The sequence below is a fragment of the Staurois parvus genome, unplaced genomic scaffold (genome assembly GCF_062004578.1).
Source record: "Staurois parvus isolate SC_StPar_1 unplaced genomic scaffold, SC_StPar_1.0 ptg000638l, whole genome shotgun sequence".
Taxonomy (NCBI): Eukaryota; Metazoa; Chordata; class Amphibia; order Anura; family Ranidae; genus Staurois; species Staurois parvus.
Genome location: NW_028318434.1, coordinates 354,784 through 379,360, shown reverse-complemented (window position 1 = coordinate 379,360; position 24,577 = coordinate 354,784). Strand labels below are relative to the sequence as shown.

The 24,577-nt window shown below is 44.1% G+C and overlaps 2 protein-coding genes across 3 annotated transcripts in view; one reads left to right on the top strand and one right to left on the bottom strand.

Annotated features, from left to right (window-relative positions):
• The window catches only part of LOC149449066 (endogenous murine leukemia virus Env polyprotein from Emv-2 locus-like), a 190,881-nt gene that overhangs the window by 138,052 nt on the left and 28,252 nt on the right, over positions 1-24,577 (bottom strand). The window lies entirely within an intron of this gene.
• LOC149449065 (uncharacterized) overlaps positions 19,250-24,577 on the top strand; it is a 74,054-nt gene continuing 68,726 nt past the window's right edge. The window contains exon 1 of the mRNA XM_089693852.1: positions 19,250-20,341. Coding sequence (XP_089549978.1) covers positions 19,287-20,341 — 1,055 coding nt within the window. The 5' untranslated portion in view covers positions 19,250-19,286. The remainder of the gene's footprint in view (positions 20,342-24,577) is intronic.

The following is a 24,577-nucleotide window of genomic DNA, read 5'->3' as shown; positions in this document are numbered from 1 at the left end:
CACTCCTCCTACCACTCCATCCCCCACAGCCACTTCCTCCTGTACCACTATCCCCTCCCTCCTAGATTGTAAGCTCTCAGGATCAGGGCCCTCGCACCCCTCGTGTATTGTATTGTTACTGTATTGTCTCATGTTCTGTCCCCACTATAATGTACAGCGCTGAGCAAACCTTCTGCCGCCATATAAATCCTGTATTATAATAATAATAATAATAATTCCCATCAGTCCCCGCCCCCGAGGAGCGTACAATCTAAGGTCCTAACTCACATTCATACATACACATACTAGGGACAACTTAGGAGACAATTCACCTCCCAGCATGTCTTTGTAGTGTAGGAGGAAACTGGAGTACCTGGACGAAACCTACGCAAGCACAGGGAGAATATGCAAACTCCAGGCAGGTGATGCCATGGTTGGGATTTGAACCAACAACCCGAGTACTGCCAGGTGGAAGTGCTAATCACTCAGCCACTGTGCTGCCCCGTGCTGTATATATCTCAGCATCTACTTCTCAGTGTTGGTTTCCTCCTCATTGCCGGCCATTAAATGGGCCTCAGAATGGCTCCGGTATTCCCTCCTAGGAAGGACATTCAGGCCGATCTCCCACCATGTTCCTCCGATGTGTCCGAGACAGAATAACAGGAGAGACACCAGGTAAGTATGGGAGAGGGGTGAGATGCTGGGAGGGATATGTATGGGGGAGGGGTGAGAAGCTGGGAGGGATATGTATGGGGGAGGGGTGAGATGCTGGGAGGGATATGTATGGGGGAGGGGTGAGATGCTGGGAGGGATATGTATGGGGGAGGGGTGAGAAGCTGGGAGGGATGTGAATGGGGGGAGAGGGGAGAAGATGGGGATTATTGTATATGGGGAGGGGTGAGAAGCTGGGAGGGATGTGTATGGGGGAGGGGTGAGAAGTTGGGAAGGGATGCAAATGGTGGAGGGGTGAGAAGTTGGGGAGGGCTTTTGGGTGCGGGACCCATGGAACAGCTCCCTTTGGAGAGGTGGGGAGACCCCTGTCTCAGCACCCATATCACTCTTATGTGTAAGTCATCCTGTGCCTGTTAGGGGTGCAGGGTGAGATGTCCTGATATTGTGTAGACATGTATAGGTGGGGTGGGGGGTTGTTCATTGTTTAATGCCATGTGGTTGCATCCCATTGTTCTATTGTTTGTCTGGCTTGGGAGCAAACTATTATGGGATGTATGTGTTTGTGTGTATTGGTTGGTGGGGGGTGTCTCCAGCAGACCTCCCTCCTGATGGGACTGTCTGCTGGTGTGAAGTTTGAATACCTGTGTTTCTCTTGTTTCTAAATGTAGATTGCCCCGCCCTGTGTCATTATGCAGGGAGGGGGGATTGTCCCCTGAGTGTATATATCTTGTATCTGTGTTCAAATAATGTAGTCTACCTCCTGGTTTACTTCAGGACTGGTGTCTAGTCTTGTATGGGCGGCTGTGGTGTCTGTGGTCGGTGTTCGGAGGGGGAAGCAGTATTCTAATGGAAGTACTCAAGCGCAGTCTGGGGTCAGTTCCGTTACAGCTGTGTATGGGGTAGGGGCAAGAAGCTAAGGAAGATATGTATGGGGGAGGGGTGAGAAGCTGGGGAGAGATGTGTATGGGGGAGGGGTGTGAAGCTCAGAAGGGATGTGTATGGGGGAGGGGGTGAGAAGCTGGGAAGGGATATATATGGGGAAGTGGTGAAAAGTTGGGAGAGGATATGTATGAGGGAGGTTTGAGAAGGTTGGGGGGATGTGTATAGGGGAGAAGTTAGAAGCTTGGGAGGGATGTGTATGGGGGAGGAGTGAGAAGCTGGGGAGGGATGTGTATGGGGGAGGAGTGAGAAGCTGGGGAGGGATGTGTATGGGGGAGGAGTGAGAAGCTGGGGAGGGATGTGTATGGGGGAGGTTTGAGAAGCTGGGGAGGGATGTGTATGGGGGAGGGGTGAGAAGCTGGGGAGGGATATGTATGAGGGAGGTTTGAGAAGCTGGGGAGGGATGTGTATGGGGGAGGGGTGAGAAGCTTGGGAGGGATGTATATGGGGGAGGAGTGAGAAGTTGAGGAGGGATGTGTATGGGGGAGGGGTATGTGTGGTGGAGGGATGACAAGTTGGGGACGGGTATGTGTGGGGGAGGACTTAGAAGCCAGGGACGGATATGTGTGGGGGAGGGGTGAGAAGCCAGGGACGGGTACGTATGGGGGAGGGGTGAGAAGTCGGGGATGGGTATGTATGGGGGAGGGGTGTGAAGCCATGGACAGGTATGTATGGGGGAGAGGTGTGAAGCTGGGGACGGGTATGTATGGGGGAGGGGTGTGAAGCCGGGGACGGGTATGTGTGGGGGAGGACTTAGAAGCCAGGGACGGATATGTGTGGGGGAGGGGTGAGAAGCCGGGGACGGGTATGTGTGGGTGTTCTGTCTCTCCAATCTAAGCATTGATAGTGTGATCTCTGTAACTTACAGTTGTGATGAGATGGTGATAACTTCATCCTCAGTTGGATACCACAGTCAGTGACTCCATCGATAAGACATCTTGTAGATCTTGTGAAGTTTCTTCCATAAACTGAGAGAATCTTACAACAATGAACATTCGATCGGTCAAAAGATCATAATGTTTCTGCTTCTTGCCATGAGGCTAGAACTGCAATGCATTTCTGGGAAAGGGGGAGGGGCTATCTATACAACATTAAACCAAATAAACTTTAGTTCAAGTCCAATATAAATAATGAAGATTCTTTCCGGGAACATCTGCAAAACAAGAGGGAAGGGAAGAACAAAGGAAAACAATGCAAACGTTCAGCATAATACTTGCAGATGTTGGTGTGGAAAGTCCAGGCTGAGACATGGAAATCCATATTCAGAGGAGAAGGCAGCAACATGCACCTTCCTTCTTACCTCCCTGTAATTCAGGTGGATGACTTGTCTTCCTCTTTGGTTCCTTTATAGGCCTGAAGTAAAGGTGTGCAGAACCTTCTTTCATGACTCTAACTTCTACCTTGCGTACCTTTCCATCGTTACTTGGCATAGTCTTTGTAATCAGACCCATGGGCCAATGGTTACCATGGGAATCTGTCTCCTTCAAAAGAACTACGTCTCCCACTTGTAGATTGGGTTTGCTAGTTTGCCATTTATTACGACTTTGAAGGGTAGAAAGGGACTCCATCTTCCAGCGATTCCAGAACACATTAGCCAGATGTTGAACCCGTCGCCATTGATGCTTGTAAATGTTGGGGTAATCAAGTTCCTCTGTGGGAATAGTGGCTACCCCAGTTTTTTGGGTAAGAAGAGTGGCTGGAGTGAGCAACACTGGGAACTCGGGATCTGAGGACACAGGGACCAATGGCCTTGCATTGATTATAGCGGACACTTCTGCAAGAAGAGTGACTAAGATTTCATGAGTAAATTGAGAAGTTTTCTGGTCCAGTAGCATAGAGTCCAGGATCTTTCTTGCAACTCCAATCATGCGTTCCCAAGAGCCTCCCATGTGAGGAATGAGGTGGGTTGAGTTCCCATTTACACTTATTGCCATTCAAGAAGATCTCTATCTTTTCTGCTCCTGTAAAATGAGTCCCACAGTCAGATCTCAGGGACTTTACAGGTCCTCGTACAGAAACAAATCTTCTGAAAGCATTAATGATACAAGAAGAGTCCATTGATTCTATCACATCAATGTGCACTGCACCAATGCTCAAGCAAGTGAACAGCACAGCCCATCGCTTATTGTTAGCAACTCCGCCATGAGTTCTGCGTGTAACAACAGTCCAGGGGCCACATATGTCCATGCCAACATTAGTAAATGGTGCTTCAGTGCTTAATCGGACAGCTGGCAACTCTGCCATTTGTTGTTGTAGGTGCTTCCTGTGACGGGAGTGACTTTGGGTGGGGGCCCATGGAACACAGCTCATGTTGGAGGGGTGGGGAGACCCCTGTCTCAGCTCCCCATATCCTTCTTATGTGTAAGTCACCCTGTGCCTGTTAGGGGTACAGGGTAGAATGTCCTGATATTGTGTAGACATGTATAGGTGGGGTGTGGGGGGTTGTTCATTGTTTACTGCCATGTGGTGTATCCCATTGTTCTATTGTGTGTCTGGCTTGGGAGCAAAATATTATGGGATGTATGTGTTTGTGTATTGGCTTGGTGGGGGGGTGTCTGCTGATGTGTCTCTGGTTTCTAGATGTGGTTTGCCCCGCCCTGTGTCCATATGCAGGGAGGTGGGTTGTTCCCTTGAATGTTTATATCTTGTGTCTGTGTTAAAATAAAGCAGTCTATTTCCTGGTTTTACTTCGAGTGGTATCTAGGGGCGGGGTTGTGGGCGGCTTTGTATGCTGTAGTTAGTATTTAGAATTTTATAGGTTGGGTTAGTGGAAGCCAGTGGAGGGATTGGCAGAGAGGGGTGGAGGATGCTGAGCTGAGGTCAGGGAGGGGATTGGCAGAGAGGGGCGGAGGTCAGTGAAGGGATTGGCAGAGGGGCGGAGGACGCTGAGTGGAGGTCAGTGAAGGGATTGGCAGAGAGGGGAGAGGACGCTGAGTGGAGGTCAGTGAAGGGATTGGCAGAGAGCGGTGGAGGACACTGAATGGAGGCCAGTGGAGGGATTGGCAGAGAGGGGTGGAGGGTGTATATGGGAAGGTAGATTATCTGTGGGGTCTGGGTTTATATGGAGGAGGTATTTGCGTATGGGGAAGGTAGGTTATCTGTGGGATCTGGTTTTGTTTTAGGGAGGTAGGTGATCTGGGTGTATGTTGTAGGTAGGTGATCTGGGTGTATGTATGGGAGAGGTAGGTGATATGTGGGATCTGGGTGTATGTTGTAGGTAGATGATCTGGGTGTATGTATGGGAGAGGTAGGTGATCTGTGGGATCTGGGTATATGTTGTAGGTAGGTGATCTGGGTGTATGTTGTAGGTAGATGATCTGGGTGTATGTATGGGAGAGGTAGGTGATATGTGGGATCTGGGTATGTATAGGGGAGGTTGGTGATCTCTGGGATTTGGATGTATAAAAAGAGGTAGGTGATATATGGGATTTGTGTATGTATGGGGTAGGTAGGTGATCTGTGGGATCTTGGTATATATGGGGGAGGTAGGTGATCTGTTGGATCTGGGTATATATGGGGATGTAGGTGATCTGTGGGATCTGGGTGTATATGGGGGAGGTAGGTGATCTGGATGTATATGGGGGAGGTAGCTGATCTGAGGGATCTGGGTTTATATGGGGAGGTAGGTGACCTGTGTGATCTGTCTGTATATGGGGGAGGTAGGGGATCTGAGTGCACATGGGGGATGTAGATGATCTATGGGAACTGGGAGTGTATGGGAGAGGTAAGTGATCAGCGGGATCTTTGTGTATATGGGGGAGGTAGGTGATCTGTGGCATCTGCATGTATATGGGGCAGGAAGGTGATCTGTGGGATATGTGAGTGCAGGGGAGGTAGGTGATCTGTGGGATCTGGGTGTATATGGGGAAGGTAGGTGATCTGTGGGATCTGGGTGTATATGGGGTAGGTAGGTGACCAGCGGGATTTTTTTGTATATGGGGGAGGTAGGTGATCTGTGGGATCTGGGTGTATATGGGGAAGGTAGGTGATCTTTGGGATATGGGGGAGGTAGGTGATCTGTGGGATCTGGGTGTATATGGGGAAGGTAGGTGATCTGTGGGATCTGGGTGTATATGGGGTAGGTAGGTGACCAGCGGGATCTTTTTGTATATGGGGGAGGTAGGTGATCTGTGGGATCTGGGTGTATATGGGGAAGGTAGGTGATCTGTGGGATATGGGGGAGGTAGGTGATCTGTGGGATCAGGGTATACAGGTGAAACTCGAAAAATGAGAATCTGGTGCATTCATTCATTCATTGATTCATTCATTGATTTCAGTGCAGCAACTTAAAAGGTGAAACTAATATATGAGACTCATTCCATGCAAAGCAAGATAGTTCCAGCCGTGATTTGTCATCATTGTGATGATTATGGCTTACAGCTCATGAAAACCCCAAATCCACAATCTCAGAAAATGAGAATATTCCATGCAATCAATAAAACAAGGATTGTACATAGAACAATATCGCCCCTCTGAAAAGTAGAAGCTGCATATGTACTCAGTACTTGGTTTGGGCCCCTTTTGCAGCAATTACTGCCTCAATGTGGCGTGGCATGGAAGCTATCAGCCTGTGGCACTGCTGAGGTGTTATGGAAGACCAGGATGCTTCAATAGCGGCCTTCAGCTCTTCTGCATTGTTCAGTCTCATGTCTCTTATCTTTCTCTTGGAAATGCCCCATAGATTCTCTATGGGGTTCAGGTCAGGCGAGTTTGCTGGCCAATCAAGCACAGTAATCCCACGGTCATTGAACCAGGTTTTGGTGCTTTTGGCAGTGTGGGCGGTGCCGAGTCCTACTGGAAAATGAAGTCAGCATCCCCATAAAGCTGGTCTGCGGAAGGAAGCATGAAGTGCTCCAAAATCTCCTGGCAGACGGCTGCATTGACCCTGGACTTAATGAAGCACAGTGGACCAACACCAGCAGATGACATGGCTCCCCAAATCAACACAGACTGTGGAAACTTCACACTGGACTTCAAGCATCTTGCAGTGTGTGCCTCTCCATTCTTCCTCCATACTCGGGGTCCTTGGGCCTCTCCATTCTTCCTCCATACTTGGGGTCCTTGGGCCTCTCCATTCTTCCTCCATACTCGGGGTCCTTGGGCCTCTCCATTCTTCCTCTATACTCGGGGTCCTTGCGCCTCTCCATTCTTCCTCCATACTCGGGGTCCTTGGGCCTCTCCATTCTTCCTCTATACTCGGGGTCCTTGCGCTTCTCCATTCTTCCTCCATGCTCGGGGTCCTCGGGCCTCTCCATTCTTCCTCCATACTCGGGGTCCTTGGGCCTCTCCATTCTTCTTCCATGCTCGGGGTCCTTGGGCCTCTCCATTCTTCCTCCATACTCGGGGTCCTTGGGCCTCTCCATTCTTCCTCCATACTCGGGGTCCTTGGGCCTCTCCATTCTTCCTCCATACTCGGGGTCCTTGGGCCTCTCCATTCTTCCTCCATACTCGGGGTCCTTGGGCCTCTCCATTCTTCCTCCATACTCGGGGTCCTTGGGCCTCTCCATTCTTCCTCCATAATCGGGGTCCTTGGGCCTCTCCATTCTTCCTCCATAATCGGGGTCCTTGGGCCTCTCCATTCTTCCTCCATACTCGGGGTCCTTGGGCCTCTCCATTCTTCCTCCATACTCTGGGTCCTTGGGCCTCTCCATTCTTCCTCCATACTCTGGGTCCTTGGGCCTCTCCATTCTTCCTCCATACTCGGGGTCCTTGGGCCTCTCCATTATTCCTCTATACTCGGGGTCCTTGGGCCTCTCCATTCTTCCTCCATACTCGGGGTCCTTGTGCCTCTCCATTCTTCCTCCATACTCGGGGTCCTTGTGCCTCTCCATTATTCCCCCATACTCTGGGTTCTTGGGCCTCTCCATTCTTCCTCCATACTCGGGGTCCTTGGGCCTCTCCATTCTTCCTCCATACACGGGGTCCTTGGGCCTCTCCATTCTTCCTCCATACTCGGGGTCCTTGGGCCTCTCCATTCTTCCTCCATATTCGGGGTCCTTGGGCCTCTCCATTCTTCCTCCATACTCGGGGTCCTTGGGCCTCTCCATTCTTCCTCCATACTCGGGGTCCTTGGGCCTCTCCATTCTTCCTCTATACTCTGGGTCCTTGGGCCTCTCCATTCTTCCTCCATACTCGGGGTCCTTGTGCCTCTCCATTCTTCCTCCATACTTTGGGTCCTTGGGCCTCTCCATTCTTCCTCTATACTCGGGGTCCTTGGGCCTCTCCATTCTTCCTCCATACTCGGGGTCCTTGGGCCTCTCCATTCTTCCTCCATACTCGGGGTCCTTGGGCCTCTCCATTCTTCCTCCATACTCGGGGTCCTTGGGCCTCTCCATTCTTTCTCCATACTCGGGGTCCTTGGGCCTCTCCATTCTTCCTCCATACTCTGGGTCCTTGGGCCTCTCCATTCTTCCTCCATACTCGGGGTCCTTGGGCCTCTCCATTCTTTCTCCATACTCGGATCCTTGGGCCTCTCCATTCTTCCTACATACACGGGGTCCTTGTGCCTTTCCATTCTTCGTCCATACTCGGGGTCCTTGGGCCTCTCCATTCTTCCTCCATACTCGGGGTCCTTGGGCCTCTCCATTCTTCCTCCATACTCGGGGTCCTTGGTTTCAAAATGAGATGCAAAAGTTGCTCTCATCAGAAAAGAGGACTTTGGACCACTGATCAATAGACCAGGTCTGTTTTTCTTTAGCCCAGGTAAGACGCTTCTGTCATTGTTTGTTGTTCAGGAGTGGCTTGACAAGAGGAATACGACATTTGAAGTTCATGTCCAGGATCCGTCTGTGTGTGGTGGCTCTTGATGCACTGACTCTAGCCTCAGTCCACTCCTTGTGAAAGTCCCGAACACTTTTGATTGGCCTTTTCCTGACAATCCTCTCCAGGCTGCGGTCATCCCTGCTGCTTGTGCACCTTTTTCTTCCACACTTTTCCCTTCCACATAACTTTTTATTAATGTGCTTTGATACGGCACTTTGGGAACATCCAACTTCTTCTGCAATTACCTTTTTGAGGCTTTCCCTCCTTATGGAGGGTGTCAGTGATGGTGTCTTTCCCATGATTGTGATTCCTACAGAACCAGACTGAGAGACCATTTAAAGGCTCAGGAACCCTTTGCAGGTGTTATGGCTTAATTATCTGATTAGAGTGGGACACTTTGAGCCGAGAATATTCCACCTTTTCACAAAATTCTCATTATATGAGATTGTGGATTTGGGGTTTTCATGAGCTGTAAGCCATAATCATCACAATGATGACAAATCACGGCTTGAACTATCTTGCTTTGCATGGATTGAGTCTATCTCATATATTCGTTTCACCTTTTCAGTTGCTGCACTGAAATAAATGAAATTTTGCACCATATTCTAATTTTTCGAGTTTCAACTGTATACTCCACAATTCTCCCATGTGGACACCTCGTAAGTGGTTCTCCAGTATAGACTCCCAGTTTGGGGAACTCATTTAGAAGAAGCCGTCAGCTAGAACCACACTCACTACTCTACAGTATGGTGAAGACCAAGGAGGCCTAGCAATACCAAATGTTAGACTTTATATTATAGCTGCCCAACTTCAACATCTTACCAGGTGGGACTTAGTAAACACATTAGATCCCATCCATCGGTTGCTACTTCCATCAGATACAGATTTCACATCACTCTCACACTTGTTAATGGACTTCAGATGACACCAGTGGGAAAGGCATGATCTCTCATATTTATTCCAGTCTTTTGACTCTAAGAGAGAGTGGTGGGAGGTGATTGTGACCTCCATACCTCTCATCTCTCTGTCCTTTTCACAGAAACTCAGTCATTTCTTTTGCATAGATCATTCAGGACTCCAGCTCAATTGTTCAGCTAGGACAGGAGGGATTTCCCCTTAATACCCCATTTGTAGTGTTGATGTCGGGGATTTGATACACATGTTTTGGAGATGTCCAAAATTATTCAAAAAGTGGAACAATATGACCAGTATTATAATGTTGGTGTTCAATATTCCTCGGGTGTGCCTCTTGGTCTCTTTACTTTATGGAGGGAGACAGTACAGTAACAATACAGTTCAGTACAAGAGGGATTAGAGGGCCCTGCTCCTTGGTGCTTACAATCTAGGAGAGAGGGGATAGTGGTACAAGAGGTAATTAGCTGTGGGGGATGGAGTGGTTGGGGGAGTAGGGGATTCCAGTAGTTAGCTGGGGTCGGGGTAGGCTTCCCTGAAGAGATGAGTTTTCAGAGTGCGCCTAAAAGTGAGCAGAGGAGGCTCATAGCCTGATAGCTTGGGGTAGGGAGTTCCAGAGGATGGGTGAAGCCCGTGGGAAATCCTGGAGATGAGCATGGGAGGAGGAGACAAGGGAGCTAGAGAGTAGGAGGTCTTGCGAGGAGTGGAGAGTACGGTTTGGGTGGTATTTAGAGACAAGGTCGGTGATGTAGTTGAGGGCAGTGTTATGAACGGCTTTATACTTCAGTGTTAGTGTTTTCAATTTAATCCGCTGGGTAATTGGAAGCCAGTGAAGGGATTGGCAGAGAGGGGTGGAGGACACTGAGTGGAGGCCAGTGGAAGGATTGGCAGAGAGGTGGCTGATACAGAATGGTTAATAAGGTGAATGAGTCTGGCAGCAACATTCATGATGAACTGGAGTGGGGATAGTCTGCGATGAGGTCGGCCAGTGAGGAGGGAGTTACAATAGTCAAGTTGTGATATAATAAGGGAGTGAATGAGTTGCTTAGTGGTTTTCGAGGTTAGGAACGAGCATATCTTGGAGATGTTGCGGAGGTGGAGTCTACATGAGTTTGTCAGTGATTGGACCTGGGGCTGAAAGGACAGATTGGAGTCTAAGATGACACCTAGTACCCTGGCGTGAGGGGTGGGACTGATAATCACTAAGCTCTTCTCTGAAGCTCACCTTACCACCTGCCCCCTTGACCCTGTCCCTACACAACTCCTACAATCACCCTCCTCCTCCATCCTACGCTCCCTCACCCACATCTTTAATCTTTCCCTCTCTACTGGCACATTGCCCTCCCCTCTGAAGAATGCGCACATCACTCCCATACTTTAAAAACCCTCCCTGGATCCCTCTGACCTAAACAACCTAAGACCCATCTTCCTGCTGCCATTTACATCCCAACTCCTTGAACGCTTAGTCTATAATCACCGGAGTTCCCACCTCACCGACAACAACCTTCTTGATCCCCTACAATCTGGCTTCCGTCCCCTACACTCCACTGAAACCGCCCTACTCAAACTCACCAATGATCTGCTAGCCTCCAAAGCCAATGGCCACTACTACTCCTTTTTTTTTTTTTTTATTTAAATATTTATTAATTTTTCATAAAGATAACATTACACTTTCATCTTTTTCATAATAAATACACAATTCCTTCTTATCCTTTATTTTTCCCTTCTTAAAAACATTACCCCCTTCCTCCTCCCCCCCAAACAACCCCCCCACTCTGCGTTCTTCCCTACTTTCTGTCTAAAGCAAGCGTATCCTACCCCTCTTCTCTTCTCATTTCTACTGCTTCATATATATTCGTTTGAAGTACAAAATCTTCCCATTTCTCCCATCTCCTTTTATATATCTCCATCTTACCCTCTTGGATATAGTATAGTTTCTCCATTTTACTAATCTGCTTTACTCTCTCAAACCAGTCCCTTTCTCTCGGAACCTCTAAACTATGCCAGAATCTAGGTATCAACCCCTTTGCTGCATTTACATAGTACCATATACCGGAATCCTTGTATTTATTCACTGGTATATCTGTCTTATGTAACAGACACACTTCTGGATCTAATCCTATCTTTATCCCTGAGATTTTCTCTATTAAGTTGACCATTTTCTCCCAAAAACTTTGAATCCTTGGGCATTCCCACCAAATATGAAACCACGTACCAATCCCTCCACACCCACGCCAACACTCTTGTGTTCTCTCTATACCCATTTTATGTTCTACCTTTGGTGTGATGTGCCATCTTACCAAACTTTTATAGTTTACCTCCACTTCTCTCATGCTGATATTTTCATGTGTGAGTCTATATATTTTCCTCTGTTTATCCTCATCTATCTCTGTCCCCAAGTCCTTTTCCCATTTTTCTATATACATTGGTTTTACCTCTGTGACTAATTCAGTGAGAATTTTATATATTTTTGCCGTGCCCCGTTTCCCCTCTCCCCGTGATTCCAACAACTTCTCAAATAAATTCCAATCCTTTCTCCCTCTCATAGGTTTCGGAAGGCTCTCAACAAAGTGTTTTAATTGGTGGTATTTCCACTCATCGATCTTAATAAAAAGTTCCCCTCCACCTTTCTTTAAATCTTTTATTGTTTTTAATTTTTGTCCATCCATAATATCCCTTAATTGAATGTCTTCCTTTTTAATCCATTTTCCCATAATCCCCTCTATACCTGGTGGAAAATATTCCATATTTCTTAGTGACATTAATTGTGAATTAAAATCCCACTTCATACGTTTATGTAAATTATCCCAAACCTTTAGAACATTCAGTGTATATACACTCGTGGTATTTTTTAAACCTCTATATTGTATTGGTGCCCATATGCTTCTACTCAGGTCAACTCCACTCAGTTCGTTCTCTATCTTAACCCACCTTTTTCCCTTTTTATTGTGTGTCCAGTCATAAATTCTTGTTAAAACTACAGCGTTATAGTATCTCTTAAAATATGGCACTCCCAAACCCCCTCTCTCTTTACCTCTACTCATCAGGTCATAAGATATTCTAGGTTTTTTATTTTTCCATATAAATTTTGTTATCATCTTTTTAATTTCTTTAAAAAAGGCCTCTGGGAGACTTATTGGGATCATCTGAAATTTATACAAGACTTTGGGTACAATTATCATTTTTATCAGATTTATTCGTCCTAACCAAGAGGGAGTTCCTCTTCCCATTATCCTCAGTTCCTCTTTGATCTCATTTAGAAGAGCAATATAATTTAATTTATACAATTTTGTATATGAAGCAGTAAGTTTAACCCCTAAATATTTTATCTCTGTATCTCTCCATATAAAAGGAAATTCTCTTTGTATCTTTTCTTTCTCACCATTTGGAAGATTTACGTTTAAGATCTCAGTTTTTGTCAGGTTGATTTTTAAGTTTGATATTTCCCCATACTCTTTTAAACTTCTTATTAAGTTCGGGAGTGTTATCCTAGGATTTCCCACATAAAACAGCAGGTCATCTGCAAAAGCTGCCACTTTATGTTCAGTTTCCCCTATTTGTATTCCCTTTATATCTACATTCTTCCTAATTGTTTCCAACAAGGGTTCCAATGATAATACATACAACAATGGGGACAGTGGGCATCCCTGTCTTGTCCCGTTTGACATCCCAATGGGCTCAGACTTTTCACCATTTACCAAAATAACCGCGGATGGCATTTTATACAACTTTCCTATCCACTCCCTCATTCTACCACCTACTCCCATGATCTCTAGGGTATCCATCATAAAGCTCCAGTTTACTCTATCAAAAGCTTTTTCGGCATCAATCGAGAGCACCACTGCTGGGGTTTTCCCTTTTTTAGCTTTCTGGATCAGCAACAGAGTTCTGATTCCGTTGTCCCTACCCTCTCTCCCTGATACAAAACCAACCTGATCTCCCTGAATCCATTCCGGCATCAAGTCTTTCATCCTATTTGCTAAGACCTTTGCATATAGTTTTGTATCTATATTTAGGAGTGCAATTGGCCTATAACTAGAGCATTGAGTAGCATCCTTCCCTTCCTTATGTATAAGTGTTATATGGGCTTGTAGGGATTCCTGTCTAATCTCCATTTCCCCACCCAGGGCATTCATATACTCCTTCAATTTAGGTATTAACAGTTCACTATATTTTTTATAATACCTTATGGTATATCCATCTGGGCCAGGGCTTTTCCCCACCTTAGTATCTTTCAACGCTATCTTTATTTCCTCCTGTGTAATTTCCGACTCCAGGGATTTCAATAGATCTTCATCTATCTTTGGTAGTCCTGCATTTTTTAAATATGTCCTTCTTTTTTCTCTGTTTTTATTTTCACTATTATTTGCTAAATTCTGGGAATTAATATTATACAGCTTGCTATAATATTCCTTGAATACCTTCCCAATCTCTTTAGTAGAGTGAGCCATTTCTCCCTTGGGGCTTCTTATTTTTTCTATATAATTTCTATTTTTCTTTTTTCTCAGGGTTCTCATTAAGTGTTTTCCTGGTCGATCTCCCCATCTATACCTCTCTACTGCTACTTTATTAAGTACTCTCCTCCTTTCTTCTTCCATTAATATCTCCAACTCCTTCTTCTTTCCTAATACCTTCTGCCTTATCTCACTTGTTATTCTATTTTTATGGATCTGTTCCAGGTCGTATATTTCTTTTAAGAGCCCTGTCAGTTTCTTACTCCTTTCCTTTTTTTTTTTTGTCCCTAGCGCGATCAATATACCCCTAATATATACCTTATGGGATTCCCAGACAGTGGCCACTGATACATCCCCTGTTTCATTCTCTTGAAAGTATCTTTCCATCTCTTTTCTGATCTGCTGATCGATCTCTTGATCTAATAAAAGGGCCTCATTTAACCTCCATCCTACCCCCCTTGTCAACTGCCTCCCCCATCTTACCTTCATTATAACTGGGGCATGGTCTGAGATAGTCATTGTCTCTATTTCTACTTTATCCACCCTCTCAATAAGTTGATGATCTACCATTATATAATCCAATCTCGAGTAAGTCTCGTGTGCATTAGAGAAGAAGGTATAGTCTCTTTCCTTTCCATGCATTATTCTCCATATGTCCACTAGTTGGCCCTCATGTATCTCCTTCTTTAAGATTTTCATAGACCTACCTCCCTCTCGTTGCACACGAGAGGTTGTATCCATCTGTGGGTCTAAACATAAGTTCAGATCTCCCGCCACTATCAATCTTCCCTTTTTAAAATCCATCAGCTTTCTTAGTATCCCTTTCAGGTATATTTCAGGTCTCTTATTTGGGCAGTATATATTCGCTATTGTACACTCTATTTCCTGCAACCTACCTTTCAAAAACAAAAATCTCCCCTCAGGATCCGTCACTCTGTCCTCTACCTCCCACCTTACATTTTTAGCAAACCCAATTGCCACCCCCTTAGCTCTCTTAATTGGGGAATCTGCATAAAACCATGTTGGATAGTTTCTAGTGATTAATTTAATATTTGACTTAATCTCAAAATGCGTCTCCTGTAAAAAAACTACCGAAGCTTCTCTATGTTGCAACTCCTTAAATAGCTTAAATCTCTTCCCAGGACTGTTCAACCCCTTTACATTGTAGGTTATAAACTTTATATCTTCCATATGTCTTGTATACATCTCCTCACTATGCAGAGTATTTTTAAAAATTTCCCCCTATACCATCCTTCTCCCCCTCCCTCGCCATATCCCTCCCCTTTCCCCTCCCCCTTCCCCTCCCCCCTCCCCAACCTCCTCCCCCTCCTAGGCCTCCTTTGCCTATGGATCATGTTCCACCTTTGATCCCACTACAGGGGTTCGACTCCGACTATAACCGCTCACCTTCCCCCCCTCCTCCCCAATGTCTCCTTATCTATTGTCTCTCTATTTCCTCTTTTAACCAACTGCCATCTACCCGTGTCCAACTCTCCCTCTTCCACTTCCCAACCCGGTATCACTTGTCTCTGCAGTCCCAGTTTATCACAGAAGTCTTCCAAATCTTCCGGAACTTTTAAGATAGCTGTAATTCCATCCCTCCACCCGATTAAACTTGTATCGCGGCCCCATCTGTATTTCACATTATGATTTTTCATCACTTCTAATAGGGGTTTCAATGATCTCTTCCTTCTCAGAGTCTCTGGTGTTAAGTCTGCAAAAATTTGAATAATTTTCTCTCCGTATATAATATTTGTTTTTCCTTTAATCTTTTTCCATATCTCTTCTCTATCTCCGTAGTTATGGAATTTAACAATTATATCTCTTGGTTTTTCTATCCCTTTGTCTTGTTGATACTTTCCAATCCTGTATACTCCGTCCAATTTAAACATCTCCTCATCCACTTTGTCCATTATGGAGTTCAAAATCTTGCCAACTAACTCTTTTAAGTCTTTTATATCTTCCCTCTGTGATAGTTCTGGGACTCCTCTTACTCTGAGATTATTTCTCCTTTCTCTATTTTCTTGTTCTTCCATCTTATAGAGCAATCTCCTTTGTTCTTTTCTATCTTCTAATAGCCTTTTTTCTAATTTTGGGATGGTTTGGGTATAATTTTGCACTTTTTCCTCCATTTCTTCCACTCTAGTTAACAATTGTCCCATTTCTTCCCGAATCATCCCCATTTCATGCTTCAGTGATTTTTCCAAGCCTTTAAACATCTCCGCCATTTCTTTTTTATTAGGTATTTGCATATCTCTTTCACAATCTCTCAGATCCTGGCTTTCCATTAATTGTTGGCTACTATATACCGGGCCCAGGGAGAGTCTCGGGCTATTATCCAGACTTATTTCCAATTCACTTTTTTCATTTATTGCCTGAGATCTTTCTGGGGTAACATTTCCTTGTGACACATACTTCTTGATCGTACCAGTTTGTGAGTTCTTAGGCCCACTCCCTTTGATGTTTTTACCTTTCATTTTATTTTTAAAGCCTTTACTCTTGTTGCTTGCTCTCCTGGACACCTACTCCTCCCGATCTTCAGACCCACCCTAGGAATCCCCTCTTTTATTTTCAGATTTTATAATCAATGCAAAGTCTTACCATAGTCATCTGAAAGTCTAATACGAGGAATCAATGTATATAAGGCTCCACTGTGTAGGTCCAATATATAATATAGAATAAGACCTGCAGGAAGGCCCACGGTCCTCACTCACCCTTCACGTTGGGATATCACTCCAGAAGCAGTCCTCTTTTCTCATAAGTTCTTAGGGGGATTCCTGTGGGTCCAATATGGCTCAAGTCACTTATCTTTCTCATCCGATACATCCTTATTTTGGAGGCGATGTACTGATATATATTAGATTATAGATTGGGAAAGATATAGAAGTTTAGGAGGTTAGCCTTATTATAACAGTGGTGTCAGGCAATAGGAATAGTATGATGCAGGAGTGATATGGCAGCAGGGAGATTTTGAGGTCTTAGGAAGACAGGGTGGAGATGATGTAATGTGACAGGAGTGTGTTGATTTACCTCCTCCACTTCTCCTACTCGTTTGTATGTCAGACAAGCTCTCCCACACCCGGATCTCCCAAGGCTTCTCTGCGGCTGCCCACGTGTCGGTGCCGCTCCACTGCCTCATCCGTCTCAGTATTATCTCCCTGACAATCTCACTCCCCCTCCGAAGCCGGCTTTCTCCTGGCTCCTAGCTCCTAGGCTTATCTGACTGACAGCCCGACCGTCTCTCCGGAGACTCCACTCCTCCTCCACTGAACGTCAGAGGAGAGCCCCGAGGCGTTCCTCTCCCAACTCTCTGCCAGATCTCTCTCTCTCAGGTCCAGGAAGCCGACCGTCTCCAGGGACACGGGCACCACGCACCGTCTCCAGTCGGGTGAATCACCGCTCACCCTTGATGCAGCTGGTCTCTCTATCGGAGACTCCTGGGGAGGATAAACCAGGGAAGGCTAACGGAGAGTGCTTACTGCGCGCTCTCCCGTGCCGTCATAGTCAGGCTCCACCCCGGCCGCTGCCTCCCCCTCAACACAATGCTCTGTTCTGTCATTCGCTCCCGCAGGGCTGTCTTCCCACTACTACTCCTTAACCTCTCTGCAGCTTTCGACACAGTCAACCACCCCCTCCTGCTCAAAAAACTATACTTTTTTGGCCTCAGAGACTCCGCTCTCTCCTGGCTCTCTTCCTATCTATCACAACGTTCCCTCAGTGTTACCTATAATGCTGCCACCTTCCCCTCTCTGTTGGGGGTCCCCCAAGGTTCTGTCCTTGGGACCCTTCTCTTCTCAATCTACACCTCCTCCCTTGGGTAACTAATACATTCCCACGGCTTCAACTACCATCTCTATGACGATGACACTCAAATATATCTCTCTACTCCCCATTTCACCCCTTCAGTCTCCGCCCGAATCACTAGCCTTCTGAACGACATATCAGACTGGACATATCAGACTCCAATTCCTCAAATTAAACCTTGCCAAAACCGAGCTCCTAGTTTTCCCCCCAGCCCGTGCCCCCCCTGACCTCTTCATCACGACCAACAACATCACCATCAGTCCCACCCCGCAAGCCAGAGTATTAGGTGTCATTCTAGACTCCAATCTGTCTTTCCAGCCCCAGGTCCAATCGCTGACAAATTCATACAGACTCCACCTCTGTAACATCTCCAAAATACGCACGTTCCTAACTCCAGAAACTACAAAGCAACTCATTCACTCCCTTATTATATCACGACTTGACTACTGTAACTCCCTCCTCACCGGCCTACCCCAACACAGGCTATCCCCACTTCAGTCTATCCTGAATTCTGCAGCCAGACTCATCCACCGTGTACTGTCTCCCATTATAATGTACAGCGCTCAGCAAAGTGTTGGCGCTATATAAATACTGTATAATAATAATAAAAGTGTTGTTGATCTTGATGGAGAAGTCGGGATGGGGGGGGGGCACGGGTTGGGGGGAATACTAGAAGCTCAGTTTTGGAAAAGTTGAGTTTGAGGAAGTTGAATGACATCCAGTCCGATATGTCACTTAGTAGGCTGGTGATGCGATTGGAGACTGAGGGGGTGAGGTGGGGGGTAGAGAGATAGATTTGTGTGTCATCAGCATAGAGATGGTAGTTGAAGCCGTGGGAGTTTATCAATTGGCCAAGGGAGGAGGTGTAGATGGAGAAGAGGAGGGGTCCGAGGACAGTACCTTGAGAAACCCCAACAGAGAGAGGGAGTGAGGGGGAGGTGGTAGTGTTATAGGTAACACTGAAGGAGCGCTGTGATAGATAGGAGAGCCAGGAGAGAGCGGAGTCTCTGAGACCAACTACATTGGAGACCCATACTTGGGGTATGATCCTGTAGACACGGGCCTCATTGATCGGTGTCAGCTATCTATGTATGTACTGGGGGGAGTTACTTGCCGTGTACAGCTGAATTGTTCTAGGCTGTTTCTTCTTTTCTATGTTCATTTGTTTATAAAAGGTAAAAGTGACACCATAGACAAAGCAAGTTATTGTTCTGTATGATCTGTAACAGTGCCACAACTGCCTATACGTGAGAATGTATGACTCCATTGTCTGGGCTGAATGTTGGGAATACTGTGCGCACTTAGAAACTTTATTAATAAAATCTATTTGATTAAAAAAAATACTGTAGATAATGCTGTACATATTCTTTCTATTCATAAGATATATTTAGTAATGAGCATTAAAAATAGAAAGCAACTTTATGTAGCCCTTTATATAGAATTCTTTTTTCTTTCTCTACAGGTAGATTGATGAACCAAGTTTTAGGACATGTTGGTCTTCATGAATACAGCTGAGTCACATGGAAAATAAAACACGTGGGTGTCTTAATTGACTGAAAGTCTTTACTGCAGTTCACTGGAGGATTCATAAGGGGTACAAGTCATATCTGTGTTCTAAAAGTCATGGTTTGGATCCTCTTCCACATTGATCCAGCAGGAGAAAAGTAATTTCAGTGTTCTGGAAGTGACAATGGCTTTACAATAAATTCCAACTAAGTATACATAAGAGGAGTCATTTCAAACTACTTGTTTGGAGATTTTACAATGGAGAGAAAATTTATCACACACCAGAAGGCTTGCAAGGGAGAGAAGCCATATCATTGTTCTGAATGTGGCAAAACGTTTATAAGCAAGAGTGAGCTTATAGTACACCAAAGAGTTCACACTGGAGAGAAGTCATATCATTGTTCTGAATGTGATAAAGCTTTTACACGGAAGTCACATCTTATCAGACACCAGATTGTTCACACTGGAGAGAAGCCATATCAGTGTTCTGAATGTGATAAAGCTTTTACTCTGAAGTCATATCTTATCACACACCAGAGGATTCACACTGGAGAAAAGCCATATCAGTGTTCTGAATGTGATAAAGCTTTTACACAGAAGTCACATCTTATCAGACACCAGATTGTTCACACTGGAGAGAAGCCATATCAGTGTTCTGAATGTGATAAAGCTTTTACTCTGAAGTCATATCTTATCACACACCAGAGGATTCACACTGGAGAAAAGCCATATCAGTGTTCTGAATGTGATAAAGCTTTTACTCAGAAGTCAGACCTTATCACACACCAGAGGATTCACACTGGAGAGAAGTCATATCAGTGTTCTGAATGTGATAAAGCTTTTACAGTGAAGTCACATCTTATCACACACCAGAGGAATCACACTGGAGAGAAGTCATATCAGTGTTCTGAATGTGATAAAGCTTTTACACAGAAGTCAAGTCTTATCACACACCAAATGATTCACACTGGAGAGAAGTCATATCAGTGTTCTGAATGTGATAAAGCTTTTACAGTGAAGTCAAATCTTATCACACACCAGATTGTTCACACTGGAGAGAAGCCATATCAGTGTTCTGAATGTGAGAAAGCTTTTACTCTGAAGTCAAATCTTCTCACACACCAGAGGAGTCACACTGGAGAGAAGTCATATCAGTGTTCTGAATGTGATAAAGCTTTTACAGTGAAGTCACATCTTATCAGACACCAGAGGATTCACACTGGAGAGAAGCCATATCAGTGTTCTGAATGTGATAAAGCTTTTACAGTGAAGTCACATCTTATCAGACACCAGAGGATTCACACTGGAGAGAGGTCATATCAGTGTTCTGAATGTGATAAAGCTTTTACAGTGAAGTCACATCTTATCGCACACCAGAGGATTCACACTGGAGAGAAGCCATTTTAATGCTCTCAATGTGACAAAACTTTTTCAGTTAATGCTGGTCTAATCTATCATCGGAGGATTCACAAATTTCTGCATTGATTAAATTCTGGAATAAAAGGGATATTAAAGAAGTTTCAGGTGTCACAAGTTAGTTTCACATCCCCAATGTCATCCCACAAGCTAGAGAAGAAGGGAAAAGATAAAATGCTACTTTAAAAGAAACTAAAATCTGTGCAAACTGGAATGTAATGATTGGATGAACTGAGTTTAGTGCTTATGTCCATCAAAACACAACAAGAAGGGATTTGAATATTTTATCTTTGATCATTTTTTTTAAGATAAGCATCAATAACTGAACAGCTTCCCTCATGATTCTCATCTTTATCTTTTTTATGGAGCTTTTACTGAACATGCAATGCATTTTCATGATTCACCAACTGAGTTGTGTTTCCAAGCATTTTCTTCATTTCTGGATCCTGAGGTAATACATGACCAACACTGCCTCAGTACCAGAGACTAGGATGGGGTCTATTATCTTACCAAATCTCTGAAGCCTCAGTGGGAGAGTCCATTCCAGGTTCTTCTGACTATTGATACATCATCAGCCAGGCTTGAGGTCTCCAGCTAAGCCCAACTTGTCCACTCCTCCCATTACCTGTTCCATCTCCTCTCCCATTATCAATGCCTTCTTTCCACATTTCATATCTCATTGATATTATTATTATTATTATTATTATTATTAATAATATTATACAGGATTTATATGGCGCCAACAGTTTGCTCAGCGCTTTACAATATAACGAGAGACAATACAGCAACATTACAGTTTAATACAAGAGGGATAGGAGGGCCCTGCTCCTCAGAGCTTACAATCTAGGAGGGAGGAGCTAGTGGTACAAAAGGTAGTAACTGTGGGGGATGGACTGGTAGGAAGAGTAGAAGATCTCTCTTATGACTAAGTCCCGGATGTGACGAAACGCGTCAAGAGGAAGTGACGTCATACGCAAGGAGCAGGAACCGGAAGTGTCGCAGCGGCCATCTTTGTTGAGGAATCACTGGACACTTGAGAGTGGACTGCATGGGAACTGTGGGAACTGCCTGGTAATCCCCACTCAGTGGGGCTTGTCCAAAATTGATTATACTATTTATATGCCTATGTTTTCAACTCCTTATACAAGTGGATTCATTAAAACTTGAAACATACATGGAGGTACGTTATATTTTATAAACCTATGGATGTGGAAGGCATGGTAAGATCATCCTAACAGGAAGCGAAGGAGGAGAGGAGGATAAAGCTTCTTTGGAGGATTTCCAGTTATATATATATACAAAAGGCGTGAGTTTCATCTACTGTTGGTAAGGGTATATTGGCCTTACTCACTAGAAGTGTCACGTGTGGGGAGGAATCTCACTTAGTAGATCACTTCATGATTTTATTATTTATGAGCACAAGTGTTTTATTACCTTTCTCTTTTGGAAGGTTCTCACAAGTGTTAAATATATAATTTTTCACTTAAAGGTTGCACAATTGTTTGATACACATTTGTGTGTGCATGTGTTTTATATATATATATATATATATATATATTCATAAATTTTATTATATATTATTTTATTTTTTTTTATTTTTTTTTTTTGTGGTATTATGGTAATGCACTATTGTGAGTTTCTTTTTCTTTGAGGTTCTTCACAACAATCAACACAGCAAGAAATAGACATTTTTTCATTTCTTTTTATTTTATTTTTATTTTTATCTTTATTTTTTAATTTTATATATTTTTTCGTTATTGAGACACTGGACTTTATATTATTGGATTTAAATCACAGAGACACTGGATTTATGATTTTGTAGAAAGTATATGGGGAATATTTTGTTGTCACATATATAGTAGATTTATTGAAAGAGGGTAGATTCCTGTTTGGATCTATTGATTTGAGTTTAAGCTTTCAGGGGGTTGAAAGTTTTTTTCCAATTTGGAATTGGTGTAGGAGCAAGGGTGGTTTTGGTTTTACATTATACCTATATCATTTTCACATTATATTTCTGAGAAACCTTGTTTGGCAGCATGGAGGGAGGAATTGTATGTTAAGAAAGCAGATTTATATCAGGTGAATGCTTGGTGAGATTTGGTTTTACGCCACATTTGCTCCAGCACACGACTATGTCATTTAAGATCTCTGGTGTTGTCAGTCTGCCAAGGTTGTAATGGGCGGGGCCTGATGCTTCGTGTTGTTAGGGGAGCAAGTGAGTCTAATGTGGTTGAAAGTGAACTGTTGTAGACAGCAGTGGCCAGGTCAGGGCAGGACAGGGGAGAGATTCTGTCATAGAGTTGGTCAGTTGCAGAGTGGAAAGGAGAAGGGTTCAAGTTGTGAAGGTTTCTGCAGGTGATTGCTGATTGGAGGGATAGGTGTTTGAAGATGAGGAGACTGTGAAGGTGATGAGATTGTGATCATAGAGAGGAAAGGGGGTGTTTGTGAGGTTGTAGGATATCATCTCATGGGTGACAACCTTTCAGGCAGGTCTGCGGCTGTGACACCAGCTAGAAAGAAGTCTCTGTTCAGTGAGAAAACAACATCCCAAGCTGATGCAGGCCTTCCAATACTGAGTTACTGCTGATTTAGGGGATGTATTCAGCAGTAAAACGTAAGCCCAGCTGGCCACTTGTGTTCCATGTGGTTCTGCCAAATGGGATTCCATCAGGTGAAGATCAGAAATCCTTGTTCCATGTTTTCTCTTTCCAGCTATTACTCCTCTCCATAGACTAATCACACAATACAACTGCCAGAGATCTGAACTTACAAAGTGCTGAGTGTGCGCTCATATTCCTACCACTTCTTCCGGGGGACTGACATTCCTCTGATTGGGGTTCACAATATTCACTCTGAGTGCACACATCTCTTTTTGGTGTAAAGTTTGTAAAGAAAACTTCTTCTCCCTGGAAATATTACAACGTTGGCACCAAAGTGTAACTATGGGCAACATCAGTAATGACATTAATAATGAAATCTGTCATTAGCAGAGCAGGTTTTGTTTTTCCGAGTCTCCTATTGTTTTATTTTTTTGTTGTCCTTCCCAGTAGATATTTTTCTCTACTTCCTGTAGAAGGCCAAGTCTTTTGGGAAAAATGGCAGTTGGAGGGGTTGGGGAAAATCCTATAACACTGCCGGGGTGCTTACAACTGTCAGTTTTCATTCATTTTTGGGGGTTGGACCTTATAGAGAACCTGTTGCTGTAACTGCTGTAGAAGCGTTAGCTGAAGTTGGGCTTTACTTGTTGTGTGTCTTACTTATAATCTATCTAAGACTTCCCTGTACAGGGTGACAACGCTGCTGTGTAATGTTCCTGCAGAATGATCAGGGTTGTCACCCTGTTACAGAAGGTGGGAAAATAACCGATGTACAGACAGGAACAACAGCTGATACAACTATGTTGCAGAGGGAACTCTGGGAATGCTAATGACAGATTACATTACACATTCAGTTAGCAGACTTCCTGCTGTTGGTCTGATGTTTGAATTGTGTTCTGATATTTACTGTCCTGCTGTTTCCTGTAGTAGCAGGGACTACAAACTCATATCAGGAATAGTAGGATGATAAAATGTAAGTTAATAGATAGGGCCGCGCCCTTACAATAAGGTATATCTATATAAATTATATATTAGATTGTTATTAATAAACACTGGCTGGATTTTATCATGAATAATTCACATATGAAAAAATAAGAGAAATCCTTATAAAGTACAGCAAAAAGATTTTCTGGATATATATGTGTGATTTTTTTTTTTAAATAAGAAATGAATAATAAATATGAATAATAGAAAAATATATAAAAAATATAATAAATAAAAATAAAAAATATAAATGAAATATAATCACAAAATTTTGAAAATGAAAAGATGAAAAAGAATGTAAAAATGAAATGGTGTCCAAAGTCTATGAATAATAGCGGAGTATTCTATTCGTGTCCACAATAGTAATTGCTGTATATAAGGAACTGTAGAAATAAATCCTTGCTTGAATATTGACCCTTTTATGGGCTCACCTTCTTGTTAGCCTATTGCTGGGCTGACACAGCTTTTAAGAGGTTTGTATTGATGAGATCCTTTGGACCTCCCCTGGGTTTTCCTGGATTGGTCACTTCTAATGTGCTTGTATGGACATGA